We start from the raw sequence: 21,663 nt of genomic DNA on the forward strand, positions 1-21,663 counted from the left end.
GAGTGGCTGGATTTCGGATAATTTTCTTCTCTCTTTGTCATAATTGTTACACTTTAAGTTTTTAAATCATAATCAAACAAAGCAACAAAGTTGTTTGAAAAAGAAAAACAGACCACTGTAAAGAGCCTTCTTTTAGTTGTCATTATTCACTTTTTAATAGCTTCATAGTCTTACCTGAAAGGATAGTCATATTTTTTATTCAAGGAAAACATTTAATATGCTGATTATATTGCAGAAAGCCTTGGCAGAGGTTGAAAGAGACCTGAAAAATGCTGCACCTGCATCTAAGACTCAAACCAAGGGGAAAAGAATGGTTATTCAGGAAGTAGAAAACTCCGAATATGAAAATGGAAATGACAGTGAAAGAAAACATGAAGACGGCAGTGGAGATAAGAGTAAAACATTTTTTATTTTTCGGTTATATAAAATATTACCTTTTTATATGATGAGTTAGTCTGTCAAACTTTTTATAGCTTTACCTTATAAATCCACAAGAAAGTTCATTCTTAATATGTTTCTTATTATAGCTCATGTTTTTCCTTTTCCTTTTTTTATTGACATATAACATGTTGGTTTAAGGTATATTATAACATAAATGAGTTGATATTTGTATATATTGCAAAATGATCCCCACAATATGTCTAGTTAACACAGCTCATCTTTTTCTTAATACAATCTCCCAAACCCATTTTTCTTCTTAACCTGACACCTTTTTCTAATGCTCAACTTAATCCCTTTTTATCATCTTTAAATGCAAATGCCCGTATCTCTGTGATACCAACCATTTGCATGTTAACCGTAAATCTCTCCTAGATGACTGTCTATAAACTATCGGTTGCAAACAAATGTGTTGCCTTCAAAGAGGTATACTTTGCCTAAAATGAATGCATTGTTAAAAAATTGCCATGCATGTCTCTCAAAAAATTTCTTTAATGCAATTTCACTTTTGATATAATTTTTTAAGGTTCTAGATTAGATAAAGCTTAATCTTTATGATAGAAAACAATGAAGGTCAAATCAGCTTTCAGGGGAAAGACCTGCCTACTCATTTGACTGGTGCAGGGGTCGGGTGGGGAGGGTTTTTTCTCCATTCTTGAAAGCCCGAGATCAACCAAAGGAAAATATCAAATATTACTTTTGGAAATCATTCACAGGTAAAGTCAACTTTAAGTAATTTGACAGAATATTCTAATTTAGAAAGAGAAGTATAAAATGTTCAATTCATTCCACTTAAAAAATAAAAAAGAAGAAGTAAAAGTTTTAAGTTTTTAATGACAGAAAGTATAATATAAAATACATGTCTCAAGTCAAAATATGATCAGTTAAGGTAGAATAAAGGGACAGAATAGGAGGGAGGGAGAAAGAGGAGGACACAGAATAAGAACTCAAGAGAGAGATGAGACAGGAAAAGCATCACAAGGATAAAAAAGAGAGAAATTAAGATACAAAGGTTTTCAACCAGATTTTAAGTTCTGGCAGCAAATGTTCCTAGGGTTTATATTTAGCTTAAGATAATTAGCCAAGTGCCTTACAATTAAAAGACACTATTTAAAATCTTAAGTGGAACAAGTTGTAGTATTGCAGGTTTATGTGTGTGAACATGTTTTTATTTTCCTTGGGTATATATGTAGGGATGGAATGCTGGGTTATATTGTAACTCTGTGTATGATTTCCATATGGTTTTCCAAAGTAGCTACAGCATTTTATATTCCCACCAGTGATATCTGAGGATCCCAATTTCTCCACATTCTTGTAAACACTTGTTATGGTTTGCCTTTTTGATTACATCCTAGTGGGTAAAAGGTAGTAATTCCTTATGGTTTTGATTTGCATTTCTCTTACTGTGTTGACTGTCTTTTGATGTGTTTATTAGCCATTCATATATTTTTTTTGGAGAAATGTTTATTCAAGTCCTTTGCCCATTTTACAATTAGAGTATTTGCCTTTTTATTGTTGTATTATAAGTGTTCTTTACATATTCTGGATACTAGACCCTTAATCAAATATACAATTTACATGTAATTTCTTCCAAATGTGGGTTGTCTTTCTTACTTTCTTGATTATATCCTTTGATGCACAAAAGTTTTAAATTTTGCCGAAGTCAAATTTATCTATTTTTCTTTGTACTTGAGACTTTGTTGTCATATATAAAATTCACTGTCAAATATAAAGTCATGCAGATTTACCTCTGTTTTTTCTAAGAGTTTTATGATTTAACTAATATGTAGACCATTGATATATTTTGATTAATTGTGGTAGGAGTTCTACTTAGTTGTTTATTTGCTTGTTTGTTCTAGCATGTGGAAATCCAGTTGTCCCAATGTCATTTGTTAAAGAGACTCTTCGTTCCTTATTGAATGGACTTGACACCTTTGTCATAAATCAGTGGGCTAGCCCTGGCTGGGTAGCTCAGTTGGTTAGAGCATCATTCTGATGTGCCAAGGTTGCGGGTTCGATCCCCAGTCAGGGCACATACAAGAATCAACCAATGAATGCATAGACAAATGCAGTAGCAAATCAGTATTCCTCATTCTCTCTCCCTTCCCCACTCTAAAATCAATATAATTTTTTTAAGATCAGTGGGCCAGCTTTGGCCTGGTGGCTCTGGAGCATCATTCCTTACAATAAAATGGTTGCAGATCCCATCCCTGGTGAGAGCACATACCTAGGTTGTGGGTTCGATCCCCGGTTGGGATGCATACAGAAGCCTACCAATCGATGTTCCTCTTTCACACTGATATTTCTCTTTCTCTCTCTCTTCCTTCCTTTCTCTTTAAAATCAATGTGCATATCCTTGGGTGAAGATTTAAAAAAATCATTTGGCCATAAATGTGTGAATTTATTACTGAACTCTTCAATTCAATTGTATCGGTCTACATCCTATCCCATTGCTCGTACCACTCTGTTTTGGTTACTGTAGTTTTTAGTAAGTTTTGAAATCAGAAGTGTGAGTTCTTTGATTTTGGTCTTCTTTTTCAAGAATGTTTGGATATTTTGGAATTCCAGATGAATTTGAAGATCAGTTTTTCTATTTCTGCAAAAAGCCTATGGAGTTTTGATAGGGATTATATTGAACCTGTAGATCACTTCGGGAAGTATTGGTATCTTTACAAGGTAAAGTCTTCCTATCTGTGATCAAGAAATATCTTTCCACTTATTTAGTTCCTTTTGGCAATGTTTTGTAGTTTTCGGTGTACAAGTCCTTCACCTTCTCGTTAAATTTATTCCTGAGTATCATTCCTTTGGATGCTATTGTAAATGGAATTATTATTCTGATTTCTTTTTAGACCGCTCATTAACAGTGTATAGAAATGATTGATTTTTGTATGTTGGTCCTGTACCCTGTAACATTGCTGAATTTGCTTGTTAGCTCTAGTAGTGTGTTTGTGTGTGTGTATTCTTTGGGAATACATACCTACACACATATGTAATGTATAATAATAATTATAATAAAGTATAATTATATCTTATGTAGTGTATAATTATAATTAAATTTATAAGCATATAATTGTAAATTATAATTTGTAAAAGATAATATTTAATCATGTTAAATTATATTATATTATTGTATGTAATATATATGTAATCCTAATGAATCTGTCTATAGTTTTATCATCTATGAAGAGAGATCATTTTATTCCTTTCCCATATGGATGCCTTTTGTTTCTCTTTCTTGCCAGTTATTGATCAGGTTATAACCGCCACCATAATGTCGAGGAACACATGTAGTGGCTCGGGGAACGCTTTCAGGACTTCACCTCTGAGTGTGATGTCAGCAGTGAGCTTTTCATAAATGTACTTTATGATGAGAAATTTCACTTCTGTTCCTACTTTTCTGAGTGATTTTATCATGGAACAGGGCTGGATTTTGTCAAATGCCTTTTCAGTTCAGTTATGATCATGTGATTTTTCCCCCTTGTTCTATTCATGTGGTTTGTTGCATAGATTTTCTAGCGTTGACCCACTCTTCCATTCCTGAGATAAATTCCACTTGGTCATGGCGTCTAATCCTTTTAATATGCTACTGGATTTGGTTTGCTTGTATTTTGTTGAGGATTTTTGCATCGACCAACTACCCAAACTACCCTTTAAGGCCTCTGAAGTCATCGTGGTCTTTAGAACTAATGGTTCTCTTTAGTCCCTGTGCAAATGACACTGTTGGCTATTACTTCCTTTGGTATTTGTTATTGCTGACTCCTTTCTCCCTGAAATACTCTTTCTTCTTGGTTCCTGAGGCTGTGTGCCCTCCTGGTCTTTCTCTCATTTCTAGGTCCTCCTCCGTCTCTATTAGAGACTGTTCCTGTGATCATCCTTTAAGAATTAGTATTTCTCAGGGCTCCTCGGGAGGATATGAGTGACCCGATCCACGTCCAAACTTCAGTGATTCTTTGTGTGCCAGCACCTCCCAAATCCGTGTCTCTAGATAAGGCCACTCCTCTGATCCACTGTTGGAGCCACCTCCTGAACCACTTCTCTGGAATGTCCTACAGGTAGCGCAATACCTAACGTGACTCACAGGATTTCATGTTGTGGCCTCTGTTTACCTTTAAAGAGACTGGCAAAGTTGTTCAGGGCCATTTCCACCTTAAGGAAAGAGGTATGGCTATGCATTCAGTTCATTTCATTTGAATCCCAGTTATGCTGGGATGTCTAGCTCCCTGTGCTTGAGGAAGTTCCCCAGCTACTTCCTTGTGTCTGTTGCCTGTGTTGTAAAGCGGGGATGAAGTACTACTTGGTATGAAGGTTATGATAATGTACATGAAGGTCTTTACCTACATGAAGTTCTAGGTAAACTGTAGCTATTTAGTAACAGTATTGCTCAAACATGAGAGGATAGCATACAAGGGGATGTACAATAATAGTAAGTTATTGTTTCTGCCGACACTGACTGATGCTTCTATCTGTTTCTGTGCTGGGTGGGGACTTGAGTAGCAGATGCCAGATGAAGACTGGAGCCTTGCTCTAACAGTCCTACTGGATCCAATCTGGGTACTTATTACTATTATAAGATCTTTTTATTATTTTCATATTTAACCTTCTTTTGGTTAGTGATTTGAGAGTGGACATTATTCCACTGTAGAGAAAACTATATTTACTAATGTGTGTTTTAAAATCAGTGCTGGCTTTAAGGGGGCCATTCACTGATTTTTATTTAAACATTTGTGGTTTTCCATGCCCTCTGTCTTTATGCTTCAGATCATGACTTCGCCATTCATGAAACATAATGGAAAATATATCCAAACACATCCATTAAAACTCAGATCAGAATTTGTTAAAAGAAAAGGCTTGGTAGTTTCTGTCTTTAAGTGCTCTTTTAACAGTGGTTTGAGGTTGCTTCAAAAATAAAACGTAATTCATCCAAGAAAATCTGAAGATGTAATTGGCTTTAATTAAGCAGTTCTTCAGTTGGGCAGCATCCCATCTAGCAACCAGAAGGATGCTCCTATGAGTTATATAATATAGAAGGCTTTTTACAGGAAGCTGGGTGGGGCACAGGAGCTCTTGGTGAAAGAAAAGGAAGGCTTATTTTGGGGCCAAGACATATTTTCTTTGTGGGAAAGGAAAATTGGGAAGGGTTTTATGAAGATTGACTCTTCTTTGTAGAGGAGTTGGTGGAGGGGAGCCCACCGATTGACACATTACCATACTGGTGCCTGACCAAAACAATTCCATGCTGGTTGATCAAGATTGTTTCTGGGAGAGTTTGAAACTGCAATTGGATCAGGAATTAAATCTAGGTTTGGTGAGCTTTTAGCACAAGTGACATTAGGCCTGTGTTGTTTTTTTCTTTAGCGAAATGATCAATTGCCTTCTATGAAATATTGATAAGACACCCATCAATGAAATATTTATACATCATTTTATATTTTAAAAACAGTAGATTCAATAATCAAGGCTGTGATTAGTACCTGAAAGTCTGAATAAGGCATTGTAATGGAAAACTTACAGTTTTTTAAAGGCTCACTTTTAAAACTAGGTGCTTATTTTATGACTTCTTTGCTAAGTTCACTTTAAAATGACTTAAAGTCACTTGAACTTTATTTTTCCGTCAAGTGATCTTTTTCTCCTAGTCCTTTAACGTAAGGAAAGGTACCCTAAACTTGGGTGTAATTTTTGTTTTCAAGTTTTGGTAACTTCATTCATTCTTTCGTAAATTGTAAATGGAAGAAAAGTGCCTCCTACTTTGTAAGATGTGCCTTATGGCTGCGATGAAGGGAATAATTTTGAAATGCTGGTTATCAAGTCACAAGCCCTTCAGGGTTTAAAGAGTTAAATAGGGGTTGGCTTCCGTCCACAGCCCGGGAAGCCACCGGGGATGGGCGCGCGCCGCCCGGGGGTTAACCTTCGGAGCGGACGGCCCCGAAGGTGCCGGAGCCGCGGAACTCAGACCGAGAGGGCGGCGCCGCGCGGCTTCCCCGCGACCCGCCCAGCGGGCTCGGGCGCCGCGCCTCTGCGCCCGGCACCCCCGCGGCCGCCGCGGTAGTTTCTCCTGATGATGCAAACACTCACTTCCCGCATCCACTTCCCACAGAAGCCGCGGAGCCGGCGGGAGCAGCGCGCGCCGCAGAGCCGCGCGCCATGGGCAACATCCAGAAGAAGCTGACGGGCAAAAGCGAGGCGGGCAAGCGGCCGGAGAAGGGCGCGCCGCGGCGGAGTCGCACGCTAGGTGCCGGCGCGGAAAAGCGGGGCCGCCCGCGGGCCCGGGCGACCGCGGCCGGCGCCAACGGGCACCCGGGCGGCGGCAGGGGCGCCCGGGACCCCGTGGCGGCCGACCCTTCCCCTGGGCCTGGCGCGCCTCCGTCCGCCCCCGCCGCCCCGGTCGGCCCGCCCGGCCTGAAGAGTCAGGGCAACGAGCTGTTCAAAACCGGGCAGTTCGCCCAGGCGGCGCTCAAGTACTCGGCGGCGATAGCGCAGCTGGAGCCAGCAGGTAGGTGAGCTGCGCCCTGCGGGCTCCCCGGAACCCTCCCGGCTGAGCTTCGCGGGACCCGCAGGGGCCACCGAGGGAGAGGCACAGGCCACCTCTTGAATGACAGGCGTGAGTGACTGTACATTCCTTCCTGGTGACCGAGGGCGGCGCGGGACTAGACCTACTGGCGCAGTCTGTACCTTGGAATGCGTACTATGTGCCCGGGCGAGCCACGTTCGTGCCTTTACCGGCTTGCCCCCTGTGGCCATTGCGGGTGCACACTGCTCCTCCGAGCGCTGCCTTATCAGCAGCCCGTGGGACTGCAGTTCCTGCCGCTGGAATCCGCAGTCTTGGAATGCTGGGGAACCTGATTTCGCTAATGGATTTTAACTGTATTTAATGTGCTTTTAGGAAGTGGAAGTGCAGATGATCTAAGTATCTTGTATTCAAATAGAGCAGCATGTTACCTGAAGGAAGGAAACTGTAGTGGCTGCATTCAAGACTGTAACAGGTAAACTGCTGGTTTTCAGGTTTGTCAGGAGATGGTTACCATTTCAAGGTGGTAAATGCCATATTTACTGTTTTTTTAAGTTGTCTGCATGATTTTAATTTCTTAAATTTTAAGGTATGTTAATTGATTAATGCATAAAACTCATAAATTTTTCTCTTGCATATATGTGAAGACAGTTATAGCAGATTGTGGAAACTTTTTTCATTTCCACTGTTACCACCTTAATTCATGCTCATTTTATGTCAGCCCTAGACCACTGGAGAAGACATCTCCACTACTCTCTCTGCCTCCTCCAATCCACTGCGGCGTCAGAATAACTTTTCCTGAAGCACTGTTTTGTGCAGACTGTTTCAGACAGGTGTTCACCAGCTCAGTATGGTCTTCCAGTTAGTTACAAACTCCTGTCACCATATTGCCCCCCAGACAAGCTTTCTGCTTCCATTTGGTCCACTGTCTGTAATGTGCTCTGCACACCTTGGCTTCTGAAATCTGTCAGTGTAAGAAATGTCCAGACCTGTAAGAATTTTAAAGGTGTTTTAAGCCAAACTGATGACATTTGCCAGGAAGCAAAATCTCAAGGGATTGAGAAAATGCTCGGGAAAATGGCAATTCTACCGCTAATTTTATACATCAGAATCAAAGATGTAAGGTGGTTACATGAAATCCACTGATGATAGATTAGGGAGAAAGCAAAGTAGGGGCATCTCTGGGATGGGATAAAAAGTAAAAAGAATAAAGAAACTTCTTTTACAGAGTCAGGTGTAGGATACTTAACAGTTCACAATTAACACAATCGTAACAACAATGAGGGATTTGTGGTCTCTGCTGTGGTGAGAGATTGTGTCCTGACCTGTCTGGGGAAAAAAAAGGATTCGTCTGACATTATGAAGGTGTGATAATGTGGATGCAAAGAAACAAGAGGCTCAGATAAGGTGAAGACCCACCTTTGTTAGGGAAAAATACCACACTAGGACAACTGTCCCTGACTAGAACTGCTTTTAATTAGAACGTTTTAATTTCACACCATCCTTTGTGGTTACTTTAGGTCTCTGAGTTTGTCACTTTAGTAGGTAGCCCTGCTTTCGCCCACAAATCCCTGCTCAGCAGCCCCCTGCTCCCTGCCTGCCTGGTGGCCTTCAGTCTCCCTGGTCATCTTCATGTCTGTAACACCTGCACTGTCACTCTCTCACCTGTAGGTTCTTGTGTCATTCACTGCATGGGGCTGTAAGCTCTGTGAGGTCAGTCAGGACCCATGTTCTGTTCAGCTTTGCAACCCTCAAGCACAGTCGTCGCCCATGGTGCTCTGCCAGTTACCTACTGAGATAGAGGAACATATTTACATGAATAACAGTGGTTTTTTTACAATTAAGTAGTAAGCCTTCTTCGAGAGTCCTTTGGAAAGAAGCTACTACTAGTGAATCTAAAAAACAAATCTTGTCCTGCCTGGTGCACGATTCAGTTGTCTGGGCATTGTCAGGCAAAGCAAAAGGATGTCAGTTGATTCCCAGTCTGGGCACACGCCTGGGCTGCAGGCCCGGTCCCCCATTCTGGTGCGTTGTGGTGTGTTGTGGTGTGTTGTGGTGCGTTGTGGTGCGTTGTGGTGCATGGGAGAGGCAACCAGTCCGTGTTTCTCCCTCTCTTTTTCTCCATCCCTTCCCCTCTCTCCAAAAAAGTAAATAAATAAAATCTTTTAAAAAAAGAAGTCATATGTCCTGGTTTGGCCTTAACAGGCTTACTCCTGTTAAGCCTTACTTACTTAATTACTTACTCACTCCTGGCTTACTCCTTTTCTCTGTTATTATTATTAATATCACCCCCTTTACTCTCAGAAGCTCTAGCTTGGGCACTAACTTATGTGGACACCCTGTTGATAAGGTGAACTATTTTTTTTTCATTGGTAGTAGCAGTTTCAGTATCATTAGTTTCTGTGTCTACAGCTTATAAAGAAGGTTTTGAGGTATTCGGATTTTTTGCCAAAATTGCATATTCAAATTCTAAACAAATATTATTTATATTCACTCTGGCCTAACTTTAGACCCCATCCACTATTGTAGTAGCTCATGCTAGCTAATTATTGTTACATTTTCAGGATTTTGTGAGCTGGTCGAATGAAGCCAAGTGGGTAGCTTGAGGTTTGCCATGGTTGGAGTACTAATGCCATGAAAATTGGCAAATGCAGTAAATCTGGGCTTCTTTTTTTCCCGGGAGAGCTGGGTGTTAAACATTTTCCACTACCCATAACTAACCAAAAAGACCGTGTTCATTTGCAGAGTATCAGGCACATTGGGATTTGCAGCCAAGAACCTGTGAGAGGGCTAAAAACAATCCCTTTTACCTTCTAAGTTCTAGCTGGGCTAATAATCAAATTAGCAGAGGCAGATAACAGGAGCAAATCAAATTTTAATACATGCTCATGGGGAATTCACATAGCATGAAAATTTCAAAGACAGTGGGGTAGCTTTGGGTGTATATATCATTTTGGACAAAGAAATGGGGGAGTGGAACACACATGGCAGGTACATATTTGCTAGGCAACCCAGAAACAATCAGACACCGGGGAGATCTAGTAAACAGCCCCCTTACCTATCGCTCGTAGTTGAAATTGGGTTCAGGTGAGTTGTTAAGATTTTTCCCCCGGAGCAGATTTTTCTATCTAAAGAATCTCTTGAGCAGGAAAGGGGGGAGGGTCAAAGGTTTTTTTTCCTAACACTTTTGTTTCTTAATAACCAGCTTAATAACAACATCAGTTATTTGTTTGTTTCTTAATAACAACATCAGTGTCGCAAAAGGCACAATTTTAGCGGTGATAAAAATGTTTTCCTTCAGAACTTTCACCTTAGCTGTCTGTTGCTAATATATTACCCTTCAGACTTGCCTTAGGTATTCCTTCGTTGAGCAAGTTGAGGACTCTTCATTTAAAACTTGGGGGGCCCTTACAGACAGGGCTAAAACAGTGAACTCACTTTGTCCTTAAGTGAGGTTGTTTAAGGGGGCAGGCATTTTCTGTTAACATTTGTGTTTCCTTATAGACCCAGGGGGAGGTCAGAGATGGGACACTGGCCGTGGTGCGCCCCCCCCCGCCCCTGCCCCTGCCCCTGCCCCGCTGGGGAGGCTAGAATGGAGGTTTGGAGGGAGAGATGGCTGGCTGGGCAGGAGATGGGCGGTACTTAGGGAAGGAGTCCCAGGAATCCCGCTGTGTTGGTCAGCACTGACCTCCGCAGAGACCGGCTTCTTTAGATGTTTTCTCTGGTACCTGGCATGTGAGTGTCAGCACGGGGGACATGGAGTGATTTTACTCCAGAGCACTGATTCTCAGACTCGTTGTAATGCCAGAGAAACCATGATTTGCTATGGCAAACAGGTTGAGAAATGGATGTATTTAAATTTGTATGATCCAGGAATCAATTACTAGCAGAAATATGACGACTTGCACTTTAGAAAGATTGCATACATTTTAAAGGAAGCCTGTTTTTCAGTTACTTATCTTTGCTCCTTGGAGAGTTGTTGTGTGTTCCATGAGGCAAGTGGGAGCAGGAGTCAAACACAAGAAAGAAAAACTCAGGGGGCAGAATTTAGATAAAGGGGAGAGGGAAACCTATGAATGAACTTTCATGGATTTACCTATAAAAATAACTGTGTGTGCATTTGGGGTNTGCACAAAAGGCAACCATACATTGATGTTTCTCTCCCTCTCTCCCTCCCCTCTAAAAAAGATAAATAAATAAATAAAAATCTTTAAAAAACTTGGGGGGCCCTTACAGACAGGGCTAAAACAGTGAACTCACTTTGTCCTTAAGTGAGGTTGTTTAAGGGGACAGGCATTTTCTGTTAACATTTGTGTTTCCTTATAGACCCAGGGGGAGGTCAGAGATGGGACACTGGCCGTGGTGCCCGTCGTCCCCGTCGTCCCCGCCCCCCGCCGGGGAGGCTAGAATGGAGGTTTGGAGGGAGAGATGGCTGGCTGGGCAGGAGGTGGGCGGTGCTTAGGGAAGGAGTCCCAGGAATCCCGCTGTGTTGGTCAGCACTGACCTCCTCAGAGACCGGCTTCTTTAGATGTTTTCTCTGGTACCTGGCATGTGAGTGCCAGCACGGGGGACATGGAGTGATTTTACTCCAGAGCACTGATTCTCAGACTCGTTGTAATGCCAGAGAAACCATGATTTGCTATGGCAAACAGGTTGAGAAATGGATGTATTTAAATTTGTATGATCCAGGAATCAATTACTAGCAGAAATATGACGACTTGCACTTTAGAAAGATTGCATACATTTTAAAGGAAGCCTGTTTTTCAGTTACTTATCTTTGCTCCTTGGAGAGTTGTTGTGTGTTCCATGAGGCAAGTGGGAGCAGGAGTCAAACACAAGAAAGAAAAACTCAGGGGGCAGAATTTAGATAAAGGGGAGAGGGAAACCTATGAATGAACTTTCATGGATTTACCTATAAAAATAACTGTGTGTGCATTTGGGGTAAAAAGTACCTGGTTTTCAATGTCTGATCTCTTGGGGCCTACTCCCAGGCGCTTCCTCAGAGATGTTTCTGGGGGCATCTCTGGAGAATTACTGTTGGGCCCCTGAGGCGTGTTGGAGCATGGATGGGGCTCCAGGCCTGCCCCTCTCCTCCCCACAGCACCTCCGTGTTCCTCTTTTATGGGAAACCGTGAAATGCAAAAGTTTAAAGCTTCGTTCTAGAAATGACTTTTATTCCCATAATTGTTTTCCAGTTTTGTTTAAAAACAACAACAACAACTTCACTTTCCCCATCGATCAGGGAAACTTTTGGGGTTGTCTGAAGCACACCACAAATCTTTCGGTGACTTTCCATTGAGAATATTTTGACAGACTCAGTACAGATGAATGGTGTCTAGTGATTCTGTGCTTTTGTTCGTCTTTGCTGTTCTCTGGCAGACCTGAAATTAGATTACTCTTTAGGGTCTTAGCTGTGTGAACTTGAATAGTTAAGCTTTCATATAAGCTCTGGTTTAAAGTTCTCTGTGTTTATTTCATGAATGGATGCTTTTTTTTTTTCTTTGTGGAATTTCCATTAATAAGCTTATATTTATTTTCAGGATTGTGGTTAGAGAGAAAAAAAAACTTGCATTTACTAGGCTGGGGAGTGCTAAAAATTAACGACGTCATCTTATTCAATTTTAGATTCCAAGCCTCAGGTTTATCTTGGGTGGATAAATAGCGCCTTCGATTTGGGAAGTCTAGTGAACGAGAGTAGTCATGTGGCCATTCCTGTGGTTACTTATCCCCCAAGCATTAAACTAAGCTCAATTTAAGGCAGTGGTACAGGTGATAGACACTGATGCCCGGAGGTCTGTTTTCTAGTGCTAAGTGTTCTTACTTGGCTTTAATTTCAGTTTAAATGACTTTTACAGGTTACAAAAGTAACACATGCCTATTATAGGCAAAAACTTAAAACCCAGGATGATACAAACGGCGTTACATAATTCCCCGTCCCAATGCTAACACCGAGGCAGAGCGAGATTGGTTATTTTTCAGAGCAGTGAAGCTAATGCCATTTCTGAACACCTTCTGTGGTCCCAAGTCGAGGGGCACACCCACATGTGCAGCTGAGTGTCTCTGCACTGTGGAGACAGGGAGTCTGAGTGGCAGATGACTGAGTGCCTCTGTTTGTAGTGTTTTGTATGTGTTTGTGGTAGATGGAGTGTAGGCCCTGAAGAGGGCATCTGGCGGCCCCGGCGTTGATCTAGGCACTCGGAATTAATTCCCTTGCGTTAATGGAGCTTAAATTCAAAAGAACTGATATGCAGAATGAACCTTGCTGGCTTGTTGTGAGATTAGATGAGAAGGTCTGCAGGGACGAGCTTGTAGCAGATGTTCGATCAGAGCTCCCGCCCCATCAGATCACTGTAGACAGGACTTAGACAGCAGATCTCTAAGACTGCTGGGAAGAAAAGTAAAGCAGCCCTTGCTCATTGGTCCCCTGAAGCAAGTCCACTGTCTGATACATAAATTGCTTGCAGCATAAGAGTGAACCAGAAGAGCAACCCTGCAGTGCAGTCTCCAACGTGGACTGCCTGGTGAGACCCACAAGTGCATTACAGAGAAAGTGGGCTCTTCACAGCATCTCCGCACAGAGTATTTCTTTACAGTTTCAGCTAATTTCATTAAAACGAAGTACAGTAGTTTTCACTCACAAATGCAATCTCGATTGTATGCTGTATTTCAGAATTTAATGACGTACAAAGTAGTGAAGTAGATACCTTTAAACAGTTAACTTCAAACAAAACCAGGGAATATAACCTTGAAATATATCTCTAGTGATATTGAAAATACTTCATAGACAAGTGCAAGATGAAAGTTAATGACTTAAGGAAATCATTGTATGCTTCCTTGATGACATCTGGTCTGTTTTTAAAGCCCTTTGGCAGCAGGTGAATCGTAACAAATCGCACCAAGTTTTAGAGAGCTGATTTTCAAACAGTGATGCAAGTTTATGTGCTAAGGTGCCTTATTAAATACATAGGTACAAATAAAAGTCTCCCTTTTAATCCCTCAATAACAAGAATCTGTTGAAAGCCTGCTCTGTGCCTAGTGCCATGGTGGGCTCTATTAGAGTGTGGGGGAGCGGTGGGGGAGGGCATATTGGGGAGAGGGGAGTAGGATGGAGGGAGGGGTATAGGGGGATGAGGCACACTGCCTGCTGCCAGGGAATTTAGTCTCCGTGGAGGAGAGAATAAGTAAATGCCAAAGCACACTGATACTGATTTCAAAGAAAGGAAGTAACTAGATTTGATCACTCTGCTACTCAGGGTTGGCCTCTCTGGTATGTCGCCAGGTCTCCGAGATGAGATGCCAGGTAAGTCTGTATTTGAGTCCAGTACTACAGGATGCATTGAGTTAGTATAAGTTAAAGAGTGATTTTCAAAACAAATGACACGTGACATTTTTGTCTTCTTTAGGGCTCTGGAACTTCATCCATTCTCAGTTAAACCTCTCCTTCGACGAGCAATGGCATACGAAACTTTAGAGCAGTATCAGAAAGCTTATGTGGATTATAAAACAGTGTTGCAAATAGACTGTGGAATCCAGATCGCAAATGACAGTATTAACAGGTAACCTGCTCAGAGGCAACCACCTTTGGTGGTGAAGTGTTTTACGATGGAATTAGATTTTCTTCTTTCCCTCCTTTAAGAACCATATCAGAGTGTGTGGGTGTTCTCAGTTATTTATTTCACACGACTGCCTTCCTTCACTCCATCCAAACCAAATGGTTCTCTCTTTCCAATTTAATTTTTCTTCTTCTTCTCTCTCTCTCTCTCTTTTTGCTGATGTGGAAAAAAAAACTTTGAATTTATTGGGGTGACATTGGTTTGCAAAGCCATGCAGGGTTCAAGGGTACAACTCAACAAAACATCATCTGCACAGTATCACCCTTTAATTTAGTTTCTCAGTATCCCCTGCTACATTCTGAGTGGTCCTCTAACACCTTCATATTTGTTTCCTGTTCAGTGAATACTCTGTTTTTTTTAAAGCACGGGGTATAGCTCAAAAAGCACAATTTCACTTTAGTAACTGCAAATATCTGTGTGATTAGGAAGGCGTGTTCAGCGATGTCATAACTTAGTACTAATTATAAGACAAGATCAGTAAATGTAGAGAAAACTCCCATGTTGAATCTTCTGCAGGATTTGCAGATGTTCATTGGCACCAATCTGTCAGTGCAAATGTGTATGTTGCTTCTCCTCAGGAGAGTGAGTATCTTCGTAAGCCTGCTAGACATTTGTGTTATAAACCCTTTAAATAGATACTCATCAATTTAATATAATGGTGAAATAACAAAAAAATTGGATCTACTTTATATTATGAAATATTTACCTCTTGAGTGAGAATGGGGAGGTAAGAATTTCCAGACTTTATACATGGCTTTCAGATGAAATTTGAAAATTACTGGTTGGATACAAGACCCTTAGCCCTGGTTGGGTAGCTCAGTTGGTTAGAGAGTTGTCCCAGTACGCCAGGGTTGTGAGTTCAATCCCCAGTCACATACGAGAATCCACTAATGAATGTATAAATAAATGGTGCGACAAATTGGCATTTCTCTCCCCCCACCTTCCTCTCTCTCTCTAGTCAAAATTTTTTAAAAAGGCCTCATTCATTTTTTTAATTGAATGGTTCTTATTGATGTATAATTGTATAAGATGAGAAAGTACTGTCTAGTATTGCCATATATATTTTTCTGTAAAATATCCAGTTTAAAAATTTCACTGCTCCTTTTCATGAATCCCATATCTGTGCTTGCTTTTCCATCTAAGCAACAGAATTTTTTAAAAAATTTAAACATCTGTGCTTATTTTGTTTCTGTCTCCCATTAATCATATTCCTCTCTTCCTCCCCAGGAATCTTATGTTAAATTTCCCTGCATCCACTTACTTACTCCCTGGCAACACATCATCTCTTTTCAGCTGCTTCTTCCTTCCTCTCTGCTGGTAATACAAGTTTGCTTCAAAATTCCTTTTTTCTAAAGCTTCTTTTTCTTTTGCAGTTGTGGGTGGTTTTACATTATTTTGTAATTTATTTTTTATGCTAAAATATAACCAAAGACCACTGTTAAAATTTCAGGTAACAAAACTGTACAGAAATTATGTGTATTATATTTGTCTCTATATAAATATAAACTTTTTTCACACTGGAAGTATTACTGCATTAACTGACTTGAATATATTCTGCTAGTTACCAGTAAACCTTCAGTCTTGAGGAGCACCTTTTTAAAACCAGATTCATTTCAAACACATAATTCTGTTTTGTTTTTAAATACAAGTATGGTGTTTATATGTTTAAAATGATGAGAAAGGGATCATTGGGGATGTTAATCTGCATTTTATAATGGCTATTAGTAAATGTCATTAATACAAGAGCCCTCATAGTAGATTCCAGTATCCTATTCTTTCTTATCTATGCATATGAAAACAAAATTAGTGGATAATTATGGAGATGAAAAAATACAAGAGTATCTTAACCACATGTAAATGTTTCAAGAAAAAGCAGCATTCCATGTGACGGCCAGTTTTAGCCCAGACTTGTACATCTGTCTTTATGTACAGTTTGGGCATCTAAATCCCCAAGGGCTTCTGGGTATTCTCAGGAACAGTGCATTATCAAATTAGTAATTACATTCAGTGTTATCTGGGACATTTCTTCTAGGCCTCCTCAATTTTCTTTTTATATTTCACTTTTTCAGAAATTAATATTTTATATTGTATGTGCTATTAAATATTATATTTCTAATATTATATTGTAATATTAAATGCATGTGCTATTTTATAGCATATACATTTTTAAAAATGTAAACTAATTAGAAACGTCCATTTTTTCCTTTTGATATAAAAAGGATATAAAATTGCATAGTTTTTTACAAAATTCCTTTCAAAGACAGTTTATGTGGACAGCAAATAGCTCAAGATTGTGTGTTTTCTACGGGGGAATACACAAATGTGTAGCATTTGTACGCATATATCTTAACTCTCGATAGGACCTTCAGTAACATAAAATGCAGATTGCGTGATTAAAGGAGAAAACTCCTTTTCTTTTCAGAATAACAAGAATGTTAATGGATCTGGATGGACCACGCTGGCGGGAGAAGCTGTCGCCCATCCCCTCCGTGCCTGCTTCTGCGCAGTTGCGAGCCTGGCGGCCTGCCGCAGAGATGCCCCCGGCCCACGTCGGGGGTCCCTGCAGGCCCCACCAACCGGGCAGCCCAGGTGGGGAAGGCCTGCACTCATTTCTTCTGAGCATTATTTTCAGCCATGGGTTTTTTGACCGTAAAGCAGAAGAAGAAGAGCACAAATTGAGGTGTCAGACCTGGGACTGAGACCCTGTTTTCCCTCTTCCCAACTACAGAGTCTGAAGAACTTCCTGCACACCTCCCACGTCCTTATGTATGTGAAAGAGGTTAATAGGAGTAACTGTCTCGTGGTGTTCTCAGGAGTAAATGGAGATAATGCATATAAAATACTTAGCACATGCTGACTGTGTAAGATTGTAGTAGCCTCAATAAAGTTTCAGTTAGCATTATATTAACAATAAGAAGAATTAAGTAGTGAATGGTTCTCTACTGTACCAGTAAGACTGATTGTTTGGAACAAACGACACCCTACAACATAAATAGCTAGCAGTACTTCCTTCTGCCTTAATCACAATTATTAGCCTATTTGTGTCACCATGACCTCATGGCCTCGTGCAGAATGGTTAGTTACTGCACTCGTGTTTTCTGCTTTAGAGCTAGTTGAGGGAGGCCTCGTTTCTCCTGCCTGTTTAGGAACTCCTTGCCTGTTCCCAGGTTGAGCTTTGTCTTGCAGAAACCCAGAGGTCCCTGAGCCGTGATGTCCGAATGGCTAGTGTCAGTCCTTCGTCCTCTTCATTGTCTGGAAAGAAGATGCAGGGAATGTCTGCCAAGACTTTGTTTTGCCTTGTTTTGTTTTCATTGTTGTTCAGTTACAGTTGTCTGGGCTTATAGATGATGCAGTAGTCCCGGGGAAGTCACGGAGGTCTCTTGTTTTCTGGAGTCCATTATTAATGGAGCCCGGCACAAAGCATTTGCTCAGTGAACGGTGGCTATTTGTTTCTAACATGTTTCTAATATGGTTAGTACATATATTGTCCTAACCATACTGTAGGTGTATGATAGCTAACTGTAAGTACAAGTATAATCAGCTTTTTCTGTTCAGAGTGTATTGATTATTTGTGAGAATGGATATCAAAGGTTTACAAATGTTAAAAGAAAAGCTGAGGGAAAGTTTTTTAGCAAATTGAGGGGGGAATCTCTCCTATAATATTTTATTTTAGGGCTTACATATACCAGGATTCTTGGGGAGTGTCATTAGATCACTTTGAAACTCAAAGCATTAAAAATATTCTGTTATTTGAAATTAAAAATTAATATTTTATGTCATTAGAGCAGAGGGACAAATAAGATTATTTACATTCAAGTTTATAGTATAAACTCAGTACAACTCTCAAGATTTTTAGATCACAGAATTTAAAGGTATATTTTAAATTTTAGGTTAAAGATTTTTATTTTATATCAAGTTATTTCATAGGATATAGTTGCTACATAGATTTAAAACTTTAAATTTTAATACTTCATGTGTATTGGAAAACTTTGGTTGCAAGTAACAGAAAATCTGTTGACTTAAATTGTGAGGCATGGTTTTGTCTTGGGGACCTGAAAGGGCCTAGGTGGGCCCTTCAGTCATGCATGGCACCCAGGGTTCCAGCTTTGGGTGGAAACAGTGGAGCCATAGCAGATTCAGTCTTCATGTCTGCACGTATCAATGTACAAAAGGAGAGAAACACCATTGCTTTTGGTGGCATTAATTTAAGAATGAGGAAATACATTTTCCCAAAGTCATAGCTTCTTTATCCTGTTGTTCTGTTAGCTCGATTTCTGCTGGTACTTATTCTGATGGGTCATATGCCCATTCCTGAGCCAGACCCTCTGATGAAGAAATGCCTTGTTGTGGTTGGCTTAGGCCTGTGTTCCTGCTCAGTAGGCGCAGCTCCCTCTGAACACAGGGCCTGAACAGGAGAAGGGTGAGAGCTGGGAGGTGCCTGCAGAGAGGGGAAAAGGGATCCCGAGCAGGGAGTCAGCCGTGGTCACTGCAAGACAGTGTGTGATGGTAATAGTTGGGATGTTGTGATTGCAGCTGACAAAACTCAACCCTAATGTTCCTACTGTGGAGAAGTCCACAGGTAGAGGAGCTGCAGGGACGGCTGGATTTAGGACTCGTTCTCCTTTAGGTCTCTGCCGTGGCCTTTCTCCTGCTCTGCTGGCCCCGTTCTCAGGCAGACTCTCCCTTCGACTCTCCTCCCTTCGTCTCATACAATGGCAGCATAGCTCCTCCTTTCACCCTCATTCTACGGGAAGGAGCAAGGATCACCCTACCAGACGCTGCCACAGAAATCGAATTATAGTTCAGTGGCTCTCATAGGCCCAATCCTGACCAATTAGATTATGTTGGCAACGTGAATATAATGTGCTGATTAAACAAACAAAGATTACCCCAAAAGGTAGAGCTGGGGGTGGGGGTGGCTTTAACCCACAGGAGCAGAAAGTGGAGGAGGTATGATCTTCCAAAGAAATGGGGGTACTGGACAAATGTCCCCACAGGCTTTAATGGGTTCATTCATTTATTTTTCATGAAATAATCATTTAATAAAACACTAGATTTTTGTATCTATAGCAGAAAAAAGGCATGCCAATATGGATAAAATGATAGAATTACTTGTATTTTATTTTCAAGTGTCATAATTATATATAATCATCTTATAGCCAGTTTATCTTTTTAATTGTACACAAGTTTTGCTCCATTTAGACTTAAAGTTCTGCACGGTGTGGGGTCAGGTTAATCTGCAGCACCAGATTTGCTTACATATGCATGTAAGATTTGGTAGAGTTGCTTCTATAAATATTTCCTCTTTTTTATTTTTTGGATTCCATAGATGAAAAATTGTTTAAAACCCTTAAAGAAGAAGGAAATCAATGTGTAAAAGACAAAAACTATAAAGATGCTCTTAGTAAATACAGTGAATGCTTAAATATTAACAATAAGGAGTGTGCCATTTATACAAACAGGCAAGTTCTTTTTAATTCTATATACTTATGTGAATATTTCTTATTAAAAATATAGGCAAATTAATTGTCAAAGTTTTTTCCCATGACTGAGAATTTGCATAGCACGTTGCTAAGAGGAGGGGCCGTGGGAGTTCTGGGGAGACGAAGGCAGCGGTGTGGTGAGCTGGGAGGTCTGGGTGGCAGGGTTCGCACAGACCGCGGCTCAGGCTTTGACTGCTCCTCCGTCCCCGCCTGGCCTGGCCGGCTGGCGGCCTCACTACAGCTGCAGCCCTGAGCCCTCTGCCCTCCACGGTACGAGTGGGGACACCTGCCCTTCAAATTAGTGTCGGAAGTGCCCTTTCTCTTGAAGTGCTAAGGGAAGGGCCCGTCCTCTTACAGTACACAGTAGGAATGGGCAGATTGTTCTAGAATGCCGCGCAGGTGCCATCTTTACCACATTTTGGTAAAAGATATTTACCCAGAATGTGATGATTTGGGGGATTTTAGGGAGTACATAGAGTCAGGGGTGATAAGGAAAAGTAAGTTATAGTCCCAGAAGTGCAGGAACTCACAGCATGAGTTTTTCTATTTCAGATGAATTCTTTTTAACTGAACTTCTCAGTGCTTGGTTTTTGTATGATTTCCTCTGGTAACCTTTTTGCCGAAGCTTTGTCACTGACTCCACCGGGTGTTTTTCTACCTTTCTGTTCAGCCTCTATGAAACTGGGCATGAATAGCCGCCATTCCCTGGAGACCACCCTCTGCAGTGCAGAAAGCTCACCCGCCTGGCTTTCCCCTTCTCCCTCTGATATTTTTGGGGTCCCAAAGGCGTAGACCCCTTTTTCGCTCTCTATGGTCTCTGGCCATTTCACTCCCTCTACAGGCCCATTCAACACCGCCAGTTATGGCCTCTAAGTCTGTCCTGAGTTTCGGGCCTGAGCTCCCCTCTTCCTTCCGCTCTCATGTCAGGTTGTCCTCCCTGACCGGTGATGCCTCTCTCTCCGAGTGTGTCAGAAGCTCGACGTGCTGTTTCCTCAGTGGGAGCCTTTCTCTCCACCACCATCGTCACCCCTGCTCGGGATGACCACTGACCCTTCCTGATGTCTGCAACACCCTTCATGCTCTGCTTGGCAGTCTTGTTCCCTCTTCTTTCCTTCTCCTAGTTGTAGCGAACACAGCAAACATGTCAGCCCCTCTCTAAAAGCCTGTTAGGTTCAGCATACAGCTCACCTTCCCCGCCATGACTTACAAGGCCCCTGGTGATCAGGCCCGCCTGCTCTTCCGGTCTCATCCCTGCCCTGCGGCCACATGGCCCTGCTCTTCCTCCATCAGGAACATCTTATTCTCTGTCTCCGTAGAACTATGCGCATACTGGGCCCTTGGCCTCCCTCTCCCCTCCCCACTTCTGAACTCTCACCCTGGTGCCTTTGCTTTGGAAAATTCTCACCTCATAGTGTGGGCTTCGACTTAAGTGTCACTTCTTCCAGGAAGCCTTTTCTGACCGTTCGTCGCCTCTCCTCAGCCCCACTGGATCTGATGAGCTTCTCAGCTGTGTTCTCCAGAGCATCCTATGCAGATATTTTACCGTGTTTGCTTGTCCTAATTGTTCTGTCTCGTCCTCAAGGCCGGGGCTGTAGTTTGTTTTTGCAGTTATATCCCGAGCCGT

The 21,663-nt window shown here is 41.5% G+C and overlaps 1 protein-coding gene across 1 annotated transcript in view; it reads left to right on the forward strand.

Moving 5' to 3' along the window:
- The window catches only part of SPAG1 (sperm associated antigen 1), a 49,345-nt gene that overhangs the window by 18,049 nt on the left and 9,633 nt on the right, over positions 1-21,663 (forward strand). The window contains exons 10-15 of the mRNA XM_037048281.1: positions 236-395; positions 6,533-6,928; positions 7,319-7,418; positions 14,347-14,499; positions 16,979-17,145; positions 19,886-20,018. Of these exons, the coding sequence (XP_036904176.1) occupies positions 236-395; positions 6,533-6,928; positions 7,319-7,418; positions 14,347-14,499; positions 16,979-17,145; positions 19,886-20,018 (1,109 nt within the window). The remainder of the gene's footprint in view (positions 1-235; positions 396-6,532; positions 6,929-7,318; positions 7,419-14,346; positions 14,500-16,978; positions 17,146-19,885; positions 20,019-21,663) is intronic.

Source organism: Sturnira hondurensis, unplaced genomic scaffold (genome assembly GCF_014824575.4).
Source record: "Sturnira hondurensis isolate 20B ecotype Veracruz unplaced genomic scaffold, ASM1482457v3 Scaffold0006413, whole genome shotgun sequence".
Lineage (NCBI taxonomy): Eukaryota > Metazoa > Chordata > Mammalia > Chiroptera > Phyllostomidae > Sturnira > Sturnira hondurensis.